We start from the raw sequence: 12,651 nt of genomic DNA, 5'->3' as shown, positions 1-12,651 counted from the left end.
AGTAATTTGAAGAGGGAGGGTTTAACATAAAGAATTACTAACTAGTGACTGGAGATAGGTTCTAAGGGATAAGAAATAAAGGAGTAAACCACAGGGCTGAGATTTAGATCTTGGTGGAAAGTGAGTGCACACTAGATGCCAGAAGTTTGCTGGGTGCCACGAGCCAAGTTGACAAGCAAGAAACTAGAAGGTCCTGGAGTGGGCCAGTCTGGTTAGGGGAGCGTTGGTGTAGGGTGTCTGCCCCGCAGGACACTGAGATTGTGTCCCCTACACACAAACATGCGGGCACAGGCTCGGCCTTCATGTGGGTGTCCATCATTCACCCCTTGGTATCAAACAGGCAGTCCTTCCACCAAAGAATTAAACACACTTTTTAACATTCAGTATCTTAAGCGTTTACTACACATGCATTAGGTGTGCTCTATCAGCATATGGATATATAGACTTCAACCACTCCGTGTCCCTGCCCTCAGGGGCCTCACAGCCCCTGTCCTGGGAGCACAGAGAAGGAGTCAGTACTTGTTGGGCAGGCCCTTGGGTCTGAAGTGATTGGGGTCCTTGCCGCTCCGACCCCATCGGTTGGCTTCCTGGTCCTGCCTCGAGTCCTCCTTTCCGTGGCCACTGTTTCCATGCTTGAAAAGGTCTGTGACTCTCTGAGCCTGCTCTCTGGCATTGCTGGAATGGAGGATGGCAGGTAGGAGGTGAATAAGGGGCCAATGAGAAACAGCCTCCCCTTCCCACTCGCCCCTTTCCAAGGGATCAGTGGCTGAGAGGAGCCAAGAAAGACCCTGCCCAGGCGGCAATGCAGCCCTGGCTGACCCCAGCACGGGGTGGACAGCACTCCCCGGGAGGGCGGGAATCGCCCATTCTAGTTGCCTTGTTCTGGCTCCTTTAGCACCTCAGACTTCACAATGGGCCCAGAGGGACAGGGCAGTTAAGAGGAGGAGGGACCACATTCTTCACAGGAAACTCCTCCTGGCTTGGCCCCGCCTGGCTCCCCAAGGCCACCAAGCTCTGCTCACCATCCTGCATCCCCAGGAGCCCTGTTACCTGATCACTTTAGCAGACCAGGCACCTCCAGGTCCCCTCTGGGCAGCGTCATAGTTCCCCCGGGCGTGGAAGTACTTATCTGCACCTATGTAATTGGCTTCTCTCATGTCGGAGTAGGCTCTCCACATGTCTCCAGCCCCTGGGAAGGAAGGCACATGTGAGGTGGAGGTGATCACATCTGGGCAAATGAGGAATAAAACATTTTCTTCTATCGATTATATGATTTGGGCCTTTGACTAAGCCCTTGGAGATTAACTGCAATGAGATACATGTTTTTTTTACCTTTTGTTCCTGGGTTAATGTTATGAGAATCACATGCGGTACACGTTTGATTCTGTTTGGCTCCATTCTAAGTTCTGTGGCTACTTTGTCTCTGGCTGTGTATGGGGCACGCAGAGAAGAGGTGAGATGGCCTTTAAGGATGTTCGTTTGCACAAGGAACCTCCACCTGGGAGGATGCAGGGAACCCCTGACTGGGGGTGGGAACAAAGGGGATTCCGAGGGAGGCTCAGAAGCCCAGAGCTCCCAGCCAGTCAAGGGGAGACATTCACCCCACAGACGAGGACAGCACAGCCCATCCTGAGCACGTCTGCGTGTCTGGGCACATGTGGCACCTGGGCAGCTGCCAGAGCTCAATCCGCACACAGTCAGAGTGAGTTCCCTCACAGACTTTGTAGAAATGGGGTAATAGATGCAGAACAAGGGCAAGTGCCCCACCAGCTCTAAAGTTCAATGTTCCCCCCATAAAGTGGGGGAGTCTGGATCCCCTCAGAGTGGTTGCACAGAAGCACTGAGAAAAGGCTCTGTAATGTCAAGAACATTGTAGGTGGACAATATGGTATTACTTTACTTCTCTGGACTTTAGGAAGAGGGGCAGCTAAAGGAAGTAAGAGAATCAAGATGAACAGGGAGTCATAGAATGAATTTGATCAAGCTACAATTAAATGGAAAAAAATGTAATCACTTTTTAGACAAAGAAAAATCTAATGTAGAGTTAGATTCATGGTCTACATAATTAATTTCTCCATGAGATCACTGATCTTCATCTCACATGTCATTTTGTCATTAGAAAAGATAGTTTTGGTGAGAGGTATGACATTCCTGCTGTACTTACACATTCTGATTTAAATAGATCTCTGTGGCCTGGACTTGCATAACACGAATTTCCAAAATGTCTGGTGTATTTTACCACCAGGGGGCAGCACGTCAAAGACAGTGCTTCTCAAACTTCAGTGAGCACACAACCAACCTGGTGCTTAATAAAGGCGAGGTGTTGACGCTCAGCCCCAGACATTGTGATTCAGTGGACACACTTATCTGCCTTTCATAAAGCACCCCAGACCCCGTATGATTCTCGTGCAAGGGGTCCTAGAACAGCCTTTTGAAAAAACACTGACCTAAGAGATGAAAAGATATTTTTAGCCTGGTCTATGAGAATTTAGATGGAATTAACTGCAAACTCTGAAGATAATTACTCAGAGACAATAACAGAAAAAAATGCAAAATAATTCTGTGAATAAACAAAATTGTATTTCTTCACTATGGCTGGTGAGGTATATTTCTCTCTCTATTGGTTTCCGGGCCAGGTCGCAGCCCCAGCAGGAACATCAGCAGGTAGTTCATCGTGGTTTTCGTCACAGGGAGGGGAGCTCTGTAGATTTGCCTGTCAAAGGCACCACCTCCCCACCATGAGCAGTTTGCTCAGTTAAAGAACAGAACAAGTGTTCGCAAATCCCTCACTCTTCCACGTGCAGCCTTGTCTGGGAGGCCGGCCATCTGGGACCATGGTTAATGCCGAGGCCCGGATCTCAATGACCCAGATTAAGTCCTGCCCTACCTGCTGACTTTGTGAGGCCTCTCGCTCTCTTTGAGCCTCTATTTCTCTGTTAAGAGATAATGGCACCTACATTGCAGGACTGACAAATTAAAACAAGAGGAGGAAAACGAGCTTATTGTACACGAAAAACACTTAGAATGATGCCTACATGTATTAAAAGCTCCGTTAATATTTGTTGTATTAACGTTGGGGAATGTAAAATACTCCCCACACCTTTGACACACCCATTTCATGGCTGAGACCAAGAAATGAACTGTCTCTGATTGCCATTAGGGGGCAGTAGAGCACGATTTATATTCGGAGAGTCACCTCTGAACTCCCCATCTCTTCATCACTCCTGCTGCAAGTTGGGGCACAAACGTTCAGTGCCCTCCAGCTCCAGGATCCCCACAAAACAGTACACAGCTGGCCAGAAAATCCTAGGGAACACCTACCATGAAAGCACTGTTCTCTTTCTTCCTAGTGAGAACGTGGCCTCTGCTCAGGTGAAACCTGGGTGCAGGTCTGATGCACCCCCTCACAACCCATGCTGCGTCCTTACCTTGAGCAGCTTCCCTGAGGAACGTTCCCCACCCTTCGGTGCTGACACCCAGCACCAGGGAGCAGAAAATGATGACGGTGGAAAGCTTCATCCTGAGGAGAGAGTCAGGCAGACACAAGCAGCATGAGAGAGTTGTGTCTCTTTTTTGGTGATGCTGACCTATCCTAGCATTCCAAATGTAAATTCCACTCAATTTTATATTTCTATGTCAATATCTTTGTCTGTCTATCCACCCATGCAGATGGATGGATTGTATTTCAGAGAATCCAGGTCTACATTTTCACCTGACTCATTAGAACCACAGTGATTTCCCTTACAGGAGAGTGCAACCTATATGCCAGTGACTTTCAACAGGCGTGCTGCAAGAATTTTTAAAACATATACTACCTGACTATTTAGTCAGGGGCACTGACCTGTTTCCCTTAAAATTTAAAACTTAGAAAAAAATGACAAAAACCAACACAACAATAGCCATCTGGTATGAATGAATCAAAATTACAACTAAATTTTTGTCAGGCCAAGAAAAGAAATATTTTGGGTGTGCCATGAGACTTTAGAAATTAGCTCATGTGTACCATGAGATGGACAAGGCTGACAATCACTGCTATAAAATAATTTCCATGTCGGTCATCCCCTATTGCCCTGAAACCCAAATAAATGTATACAGGCATTTGGAAATTCGTGTCCACTGTACCTCTCTGTAATACGAGAAAAGTTACCCTATAAATATTGTAGGATACCTGCTCTACCATCACTGACTCACACAGAAGACACATATGATGAAACCTCTACCCCCAAAGTATTCCCATGTTATGAATTCTCATTGTCTAAAAACAATAGACTCAGGGAAAGTCAAGAGAGCTGGGATGCGCACAAGAATGCTGGTGGGAAAAGAGCATCTCCACAGAGGGAATGTGGTGGAAAGCGCCAGCACCTCACCTTGGCTGTTCGGTCCTGCAGAGACTCCTGGTGAAGCTGAGCTGCCTGTGCTGCCTGCCTGGGAGCTGTGCCTGGGGCTGTATATATACTGATGTGTCACTGGTGGGGCAAACGGGAGGAGGGGTTTGAGGTAAAACACTGATATTTGGGAAATTCCTCTTGTTCAAAACAGGTCTTCCAGAACATGACAGCATTTTTTTCACACACCTCTAAGTTTCCCAGATTGTGCAACTTGGCAGCTTTCAGAGATGCCACAAGTTGAGGTTTCCTACCCATTTCCAGTCTCCCGAGTGCTGGGAAAGGTTGTTTCTCCCTGCATAGTAATGTGCTTACACTTGCAGTGAAGGAGAATCAGCATTAGAGGAGAGGTTGGAGTGGAGAATGTGAGGACGTAGGGTCAGTGGAAGAGCAGAAGGGGCTCCAGGGTGAGCGGCAGCTCAGGATGAAACTGGGGCCCGGGGTACAGGTGTAGGGAAGAAGGACAGACGACTCCGCAAAAGAAAGCTTCCAGCACCCGGCTGGTGTGGACTCTGCACTGGAGAAGGTGTCCTCCAGAGTCAAGTGATGATGCGACTCTGGCCAGCAGCGTCTGTGGTGTTGTGGATGCAATGAACAAATTCACATGGACTGCAGAAGTCCTGTAGAGAAAAGGGATAGCATGGCCACTCTGTGAGAGAGAGAGTGTCCCAACCCTTGCCTGGATAGGCTTTTATTGCTTTCTGGGAGCATTACGTCAAGGAAGGTCCTCATTCATAACACTCAGGTTTGCTTTAAGTGATTACTTCTTACAGATAACAAAGAAAAGAATGTTGCAAATGTAAGGGAACAATAAGAGTGATTGATCCGTTTATATTCTGTCCTTGGAACTGCTCAGCACAGACTTTAAGGAGTTACTTCAAAGATATACTTTAAACATCAGCTGTCTTAACTCAGGATGAGGGAGTCTTAGCAAAAGCAAGCCTCAAAGCAGCCTGAGTACAATGCAAGCCTAGTCCCTCATGGGAAAGCCGATCTGTGGGCCTGGCTCCTGTGTACTGCCTCATGCCTGTTGGTTTTCCGAACCAGGTCTGAGCTGCATTTGCCATGGCCACTCGGATCAGTTCCCTATAAAGTGTGTTCATGGTCAGTCACTACTGAAGGTCATAGTGGCAGGTTATATTGGAAGTTCTATAACCCAGGGTCGTTGAACTGTAGTGTAGAAACTTGCTATGTCCTGTAGCAATGACACATGGGATATATGACAATCTCTGAAGTTTGTTTTGTCATAGTAGTAGTAGTTGTTGTTATAAAAACTGCTATGTTAAGAATAGCTTTCGTGAATATAATTTTTATTATCCTACATGCTACTCTCAGCTGCAAGAGCAGAGCGAATGTTTTCTGTTTTTTATCTCAAGGAAACTTCTTTCTCCAGATGTTGGTCAGGGTGCAGTTTTCAAGGACAAGTGCTGGAATTACTCGGTTACCCCTGGCAGGTCTGCAGGCCTGCGAGGAGACAGATCTGTGGAGGAGAACAGAGCGGAGAAGGACTATGAACAGACAGGACATGGACCATGGAAATGAGGAGCGTCCTTTCCTTTCATCTTCCATGACAACCTTTACATGCGACCCTGAGCCATGTGTCAATTTCTAGTTCATTGTGATCCATATTAAGTAGATGCATGATTTATGGAGTTTGCACACTTAGTGTTGTTCTAGTTTTTGTGTGCGTGTGGGGAGTGACAGAGGCACACACACGTAAGGTGTGTTCTGATGACACAGGTGCTGTTTTTCTTTATCCCGACACTGGAACCCCAGTCAGGACAGGAGCGGGTTGTTGGGTTTTTGCCCTCACCCATCATCAGTGCTCGGAAAACGCTGAGAACGTGGTCAGGCTTGGTGAATGAGCAGCCTCTTAGCTGGATGCTCTGGTTCCCTGAAGAGAGCTGGAAAATATAAAATAGGTAAAGACACAGAAACAAAAAGCAGTGCCAGTTTCATCAGCCCGGGCTGGGGGAGGCGGTGGGGAGAACCTCTGCTGAACCTTCCTGTGTGGCCTCCGCTCTGTTTGCTAAGTGTAGGTGCGTATGTGAATACTCGAAGTCAGGGATGTAATGCCTGTTATTTTATATTCTGCTTTCTCACTTAACAACTTCTCCCGATCATTTGTGCACGCACCACCACGCATACTGCCACGAGGTTGGCAGCAAAGCAGAGAGTCAACCTGGTCAGTTAGGACTGAGCGTGTGGCTTCTTAGCCATCTGCTGTACAACTGCCACCCAGACATGGCCACTGTACAGCACGTGAGTTAGTTCCATTGTGTAGAATAGTAACTAGCTGCATAAATACTCTCCCAGCGGAGCGTTGCCTCCCTGAGAGCGCTGATCTTGGCTGTCTGACTCCCTGCTGCCTTTTCAGTACCGGGTGCCATTGCTCCCATGTACTGGGTCTCATCCAATAGGTGTTGAATAGCTGAATGGGTGCCTAGTAAGAGCCATTAGCATATGGACCCTCTGTACATTTGACTGAGAGCTTAGAGAAATAAAAAGTGAGAGCCCAGAACAAAGTCTGTGGAACACTCAGAATTTGGAGGAGATAAGGAAGACCCAGCTAAGGAGATTTAGAAAATGAGTAGAAACCCCAGCAAAGTGTGGTATTACTAAACCAAGTGGGAAAACCATCCAGAAGGGCGGAAGGGGGCAGCACTTGAAAGCTGCCCAGAGGCCTGCAGATGAGAGGGGAGAAATGCGGGAGTCATTTTTGGCAGCACTTGGGTCAGTCAGTGGCGACAGCAGCTGCTTAGCTGGAGTGGTGGAGACAGAGGCTTGGCTGGAGCAGGTTCTGTGTGATTCAGAAGTGAGGAACCAGGAAGTGCACATGGGCAGCTCTTTTAAGACTTTGGGTTCTGTTTTAGAAATAAATTTTATGTGTTTATTTTTGGAGAGAGGGGAAGAGAAACATGGATGTGGGTGAGAAACATCAATCTGTTGTCTCTCATACCAGAGGCTGAGGTGTGTGTCCCCTGACCAGGAATCAACTGGTGACCTTCCACTTTGCAGGACAACGCCCAACCACCTGAGCCACGTCAGTCAGGGCAGTCAGGGCTCAGGACATTTGTCTCTTACGAAGAGGAAAATGCGTAAGAGTAAAGAGTGATGTGGATGCAGCCCGAATTTTCAATGCAGTAACCTATTGAGAAAGCGGTGATTGAGTGCCTGCATTCGGTGTCCTGTACACAAGGGTGAATGAGATGTGGGGCCTGTCCCTCAACGAGCAGGCGTCTCCGGCGTCAGCGCTCTCCCGACCACTCACACCGACTGCTGGAGACGAGACGGGGGAAGGACAGTGGGTCTCCACTGCCCACCCTCACGGCCGTGGACAGCTCATGTGGGGTTTCAGAGTCAGACACACCGGCCTGCAGTCCTGCCTCTGCCCCTTTCACAGCCGAGGCACACGCCCCTAAAGCTCGGTTTCTCCACCTGGAAACTACAAGGACTTTCTCTACAGCTTAAATCTAGCGAGGCCTGCCCCGTACGGTGCACAGTCTGGCTTTGCGATGAAAGAAAATAGCTAATGTAAATATCATTCACCAGCCTCCCAGGCCCCAGCAAAGTCTGACTGCCACCCATGGGTGATTTTGCTGACCCTCATCCTGGCTGTGGGTTGGCTGGCAGCAACCTCGAGCATGCGCTGGTGGTCAGTTCATCTCCTTCTATAAGAACACCGATCCCATCAGACCGAGGCTCCCCTCTTAGGACCTCATTTAACTTTAATGACGTCCTTAGTCCAAACACAGCCGTACTGGAAGGGAGGACATCGACATGAATTGAGGGTGGGGAGATATAATTAAATCCCTAGCGGTGCTTCTTGTCAGTTGGCTTCCAGAAAGTTCAGCAGCATTCTGACTCCTGTCCCCACGGGGGCTGTAGCCTTGTGCGCTTGCAGGAAGCAAGTGGCATTCCCAGGGAGTGCAACTGCATCTGGGCAGTTTCTGCCAAGTTTCACTGGCACCTCCTGGGGGAAGTTCTTGTTGTCAGCTGTGGCCTCGGACACCCAGCCATCTTTACCAGCCTTCCGATGGGCTACAGGCTTTCCATAAGTCCTGGACCTCAGCCATGGGGGCCCCCTTTCTAAGACTTATTCCTTCTTGTATTCTCTGCTCCTTAGCAATTAATACGGTTACCGATGAATGATCTTTTCTCCTTCCTACCAATTCCGCAGTTTGAGCTGGTTAAGGTGAAGAAGTTGTGAGGAAATATTCACCCATGAGAGGGCATTACATCTTCATTTAGGCTTGAAATAAGGCGGTAAAACAGAGTGAGAAAAATGCTTTGGAGGCTTTTCTTAGGTGTGACAGACAGAGGTGGGTTACTAATTGGATTTGCAGGTGTTGCTGAGAATGAACAGGAGATCAAGGTGGCAGTTGCTGGACCTGGATCCCAGGGATTGGTCCTCCCATGGCTGTATCCCCTGTCCCCAGACAGAAGCCACTGAAGGACAGAACTCCGAAGACTAAGACAAGGCCCTGGGGACAGAGAGTGTGACAGGACACCATTGACAGGAAGCAAGGAGGAGCAACACTGGAACCTAAAACCTGGAGAGAGGAACAGGTTCCCTCTCACTCCAGGAAGGTCTGCGGCAGGATGTCTGCCCCATGTGACACTGCGATTGTGCCCCTTCCACCCAAACACACAGGCACAAGCTCGGCCTTCTTATGCGTGCCCATCCATCACCCAGTGGCGTCAGAGGCAGTCCTTACACCAGGAATAACACACAGTGTTCAACATTGCATCTCCTAAGCGTTTATTACACACCCATTAGGTGCCCTCAGTCAGCAAATGGGGGTGTAGAACTCAATGGCTCGGTGTCCCTGCCCACAGGGGCCTCACAGCCCCTGTCCTGGGAGCACAGAGAAGGAGTCAGTACTTGTCGGGCAGGCCCTTGGGTCTGAAGTGATTGGGGTCCTTGCCGCTCCGGCCCCATTCATTGGCTTCCTGGTCCTGCCTCGAGTCCTCTGCTCCATAGCCACTGTCTCCATGCCTGAAAAAGGTCTGTGACTCTCTGAGAGTGCTCTCTGGCATCACTTGATGGAGGAGAGAAGGAGGGAGAAGAGTCAGAGGCTGGGAATGGATGGAGGAGGTGGACAGGAAGAACATGAGGGGGGACCCCACAGACCCCCTACAGGGTCCTTCTCTAGGGGCTATGCCCTCCTGATCCCCAAAGTCAGCTAACCTCTGCTCAGCACCCTGCCACCCCAGGACCCTGCTTACCTGATCACTTTGGCAGCCCATTCGCCCCCAGGGCCCCTCTGGGCAGCTTCATAGTTCCCCCGGGCATGGAAGTATTTATCTGCACCTATGTAATTGGCTTCTCTCATGTCAGAGTAGGCTCTCCACATGTCTTTAGCCCCTGGGAAGGAAGGAAGGAACGTGGCACAGAGATATCAGGTGAACCATCAGAGAACCGTGACACCCTTAGAGAGAAGCAAGGACTGAAACCTGCCACTGACTCATTTCAGCCTGTGGCCACAGCACCCTGGACACCCGAGGCTGAGAAGACTCCAGCTGGCTTTCCCAGGTGGCTCTGAGGAGAGTCATTCTGGGCGGGGGAGGGGGTGTGTGGAATGCAGCTGGGTGGTACTGGGGGTCTGACCCCAGGGAGGCCCCATATGACTCCATCTCACTGTAGCCTCTATGACTCACGCTGAGAGGAGAGAAGGGGGGTGCCCTCACAGAACAGGACCTCTCAACTCCAGCCCCACTGAGGTTTGGGGCCAGTGAGTTCTTCATTCCTCTGGGCCCTCCTGAGTGCTGTGGGGTGTTTCCCAGCCTCCCTGCCTCTCTGCCCACTAGATGTGGGCCCCATATTCCCACTGGGACCACGAAAATTGCACCACCCCGGCCACATGTCCCAGGGGAGCAAACTGCCTCATGATCAAGAGCCTGTGTGATGGAGGGAAGCCACCGATGAGAGCAGTCGGGGAGCTCGGGGAGCGAGGTGGTCACGTGGAAAGCAGGTTCTGAGGAAGGCCCAGACGTGGAGCGCAGCTGCCTGACGCCTACAGTGTGTAGTCTCTCAGACACAACGCACACACTGTGACTGCAGTCCCTCTGAGTGTTAGGGGCATAAACAGCACCCTGGAAATGTTGGGAACAGACTGGACAGATGGCGTGAGCCAGCGAGCGCTGGAGCACTGGTCCCTCTCCTCAGCCTCGGCTGTGCTTTCTGACCACTGGGACACTCGGGAAGTCGGGAAAGTCCGATGCCACGTCTCAGGCCAATTACATCTGACTCTCAGGGGTGCTCTCAGGTGTCCACAGTGTGTAATGCTCTCCAGGGGACCCAGCATGCAGCTCAGACTGACACCCACCGAGCTCCAGGAAGGGGTGCTGAGGCACATCTAGCTGGCCAGGGCCGGGGCCTCCCGCACAGCTGGGTCCCCACTCTGCTCTGGGACGGGAACACTGGCAGACGGTCCCTGCTCAATGTGCTCAGTGGCTCTCATCCTGAGGTTGGGGAAGGCTCTGCCTCAGCAAGTTGTTCTCCACATCAAGTGGGAGACCAGCCGTCCCTGCTTGGCCACACCTGCGCCTGTCAGCACTGAGAGTGTCATGGAAATCTCCTCAGACCCAGACAAACCAGGGCAGTTGCTCGCCCTAAACTGCGTGAAAGTGCTGAGTTCCTAGAGGAGCCTCGATGGATGTCACCAGTTTCCTTTTTGGGGGTTCAGAGGCCAGAAGAGGGTGGCAAACAGACTGAGGCAGGGACATTGTCACTGACTAGAGGAAGCCCCAGCAGGAGCTAAGCTGCAGGTCTCTCCAAAGTATCCAATGAGGGAAGGGAAGGGAACAAAGAAGGGCGCAGGAGGAGGAGAGATAGCAGCTTTAATGCTACATTGTGCAGTTTGGCCTGAGGGAAATTTTATACCATTTCAAGACCTGTTCTGTGTCTTCTGGTGCAACTTACCTTTCAGCAGGGAATGATGAGTGTTCTCTCTGTCGTAACCGATTGAAAGAAATCCCGTGGTTTTCTATCTGTTTGGTGGAAAGCTCCCCAAAGATCTGGCACATTCTAGCTACCACATTGGCCAACACAACCTAAGTAATAGCCCCACCCCTGAAGGCTGCTCAGGGGGAACCCGAGTGCCCTTGGGTGCCCCCCCCCCCGCAACCCCGCAGCCTCTTTACCTTCATAAGCCTCGCTCAGGAAGGAGAAGAAGCCCTCACCTCCCAGGACCAGGGAGCAGAAAACGAGGCCTGTAAGGAGCTTCATGGTGCTGAAATGAAAGGGGAGGGTCAGGGAGACTCGGGCAAGGTGGGCACACCTGCCTTTGGGACTCGCATGTCAGAGGGAGCTGGGCTATGCATCACCATTTGTGCTCATGGGACGCTCCTGGTCCTTGCAGGCACGTGGCAGTGGGACCTCAGTCAGAACCACGGCCCTCACTTCTCACTCATCATCCCTGAACACAGACTGTGTAAGAGGCCACCAAGGGGGCCGTGAAGGAGGAAGAGGGAGGTTAGGACCCAATGGACCCCCCTAAAGCAGCCTGCAGTTCCTCACAAAGCACTCACCCTGTGTTCCTCTGCCAGCACACACCCCCATACACACAAACACCAAGCAGAACCATGATTTGAAATGAGGGTACAGGCTTGTGGGAAAGAGAAAACAGAGTAAGACTTTGAAAGCTATCCCTCACCTGAATCCCGTGGAGGACGAACTGGTCCCTGCCTGCTGGGTGCAGGCGACTGCTATTTATTTACCCTGAGCCCTCCCTGCTGGGCTTATGGGGAGGGAAGAAAAGCCAGATGTGGCCCCTGGGCAAAGTCCCTCCAGGTCATTTCCCCAACAGAGTACAGAGGCACACTTACTGGACACCAGTGGCTGTCTTCAGCCCCCAGGTCACTTCCCCACTTGGTGAGCTTGCGCAACCCCAAGCTCACCAGGTAGACTGCTCTGCCTGGCAGCCTTGGTAGCTTCTGGTGGGTCAGAGGATGAAGGCTCTGCTGTCAGAGTTGGAGGGGCTGAGGAGGGGCCACCTGGGCTGTGCAGGGAAGGGTGTGAAGCTCTAGGGTGAATATGCGTGAGTCACCGGCCAGCAGTGACCATGGAATGCTGTGGATGGCTCGACGATAAACATGCGAGAAAAAACAACATGCACAGAGACAAACTAGTTTCTGTGGGGAAGTAGGGACAAAATGGCCACCCCCCTAGTGGGGATCACGCTGATTTACCAGCCATACCTGGTTTTATTGGGCTCATTTTGCATAATAATTCAGGTAAAGTACAGTACTCATTAGGGAGAAG

At 50.7% G+C, this 12,651-nt stretch overlaps 1 protein-coding gene across 2 annotated transcripts; it reads right to left on the bottom strand.

The window, feature by feature from the left end:
* Positions 1–370: 370 nt before the first annotated feature.
* LOC123810144 (serum amyloid A protein-like) lies at positions 371–12,112 on the bottom strand. 2 transcript variants are annotated; one of them, XM_045825624.1, is made up of 6 exons: positions 12,044–12,112; positions 11,532–11,620; positions 9,615–9,753; positions 3,429–3,520; positions 1,051–1,189; positions 371–675 (listed from the first exon to the last, which is right to left on the bottom strand). In XM_045825624.1, exons 2-6 carry the CDS (start codon positions 11,614–11,616, stop codon positions 513–515), a joined length of 618 nt encoding a protein of 205 aa, XP_045681580.1. In that variant the 5' UTR covers positions 11,617–11,620; positions 12,044–12,112; the 3' UTR covers positions 371–512. The 2 variants fall into 2 exon arrangements, with proteins under 2 accessions (XP_045681580.1, XP_045681583.1); XM_045825627.1 differs by lacking the exons at positions 9,615–9,753; positions 11,532–11,620; positions 12,044–12,112 and adding an exon at positions 4,368–4,436.
* Positions 12,113–12,651: the final 539 nt, after the last annotated feature.

This window comes from Phyllostomus hastatus, unplaced genomic scaffold (assembly GCF_019186645.2).
Source record: "Phyllostomus hastatus isolate PE091 unplaced genomic scaffold, TTU_PhHast_1.1 phas_scaffold_585, whole genome shotgun sequence".
NCBI lineage: Eukaryota > Metazoa > Chordata > Mammalia > Chiroptera > Phyllostomidae > Phyllostomus > Phyllostomus hastatus.
The sequence above is the reverse complement of the archived record's forward strand: the minus strand, read 5'-3'. Positions and strand labels throughout refer to the sequence as shown.

Bases quoted from the DNA above. Each gene is read 5' to 3' on its own strand.
- LOC123810144 (XM_045825624.1), bottom strand. From the start codon at position 11,616: ATGAAGCTCCTTACAGGCCTCGTTTTCTGCTCCCTGGTCCTGGGAGGT. The intron at 9,754-11,531 runs GTAAAGAGGCTG...CTTCCTTCCCAG, and splicing joins CCTGAGCGAGGCTTATGAAG to GGGCTAAAGACATGTGGAGA. The intron at 3,521-9,614 runs GTAAGCAGGGTC...CTCTCTCCTCAG, and splicing joins TGGGCTGCCAAAGTGATCAG to GATGAAGCTTTCCACCGTCA.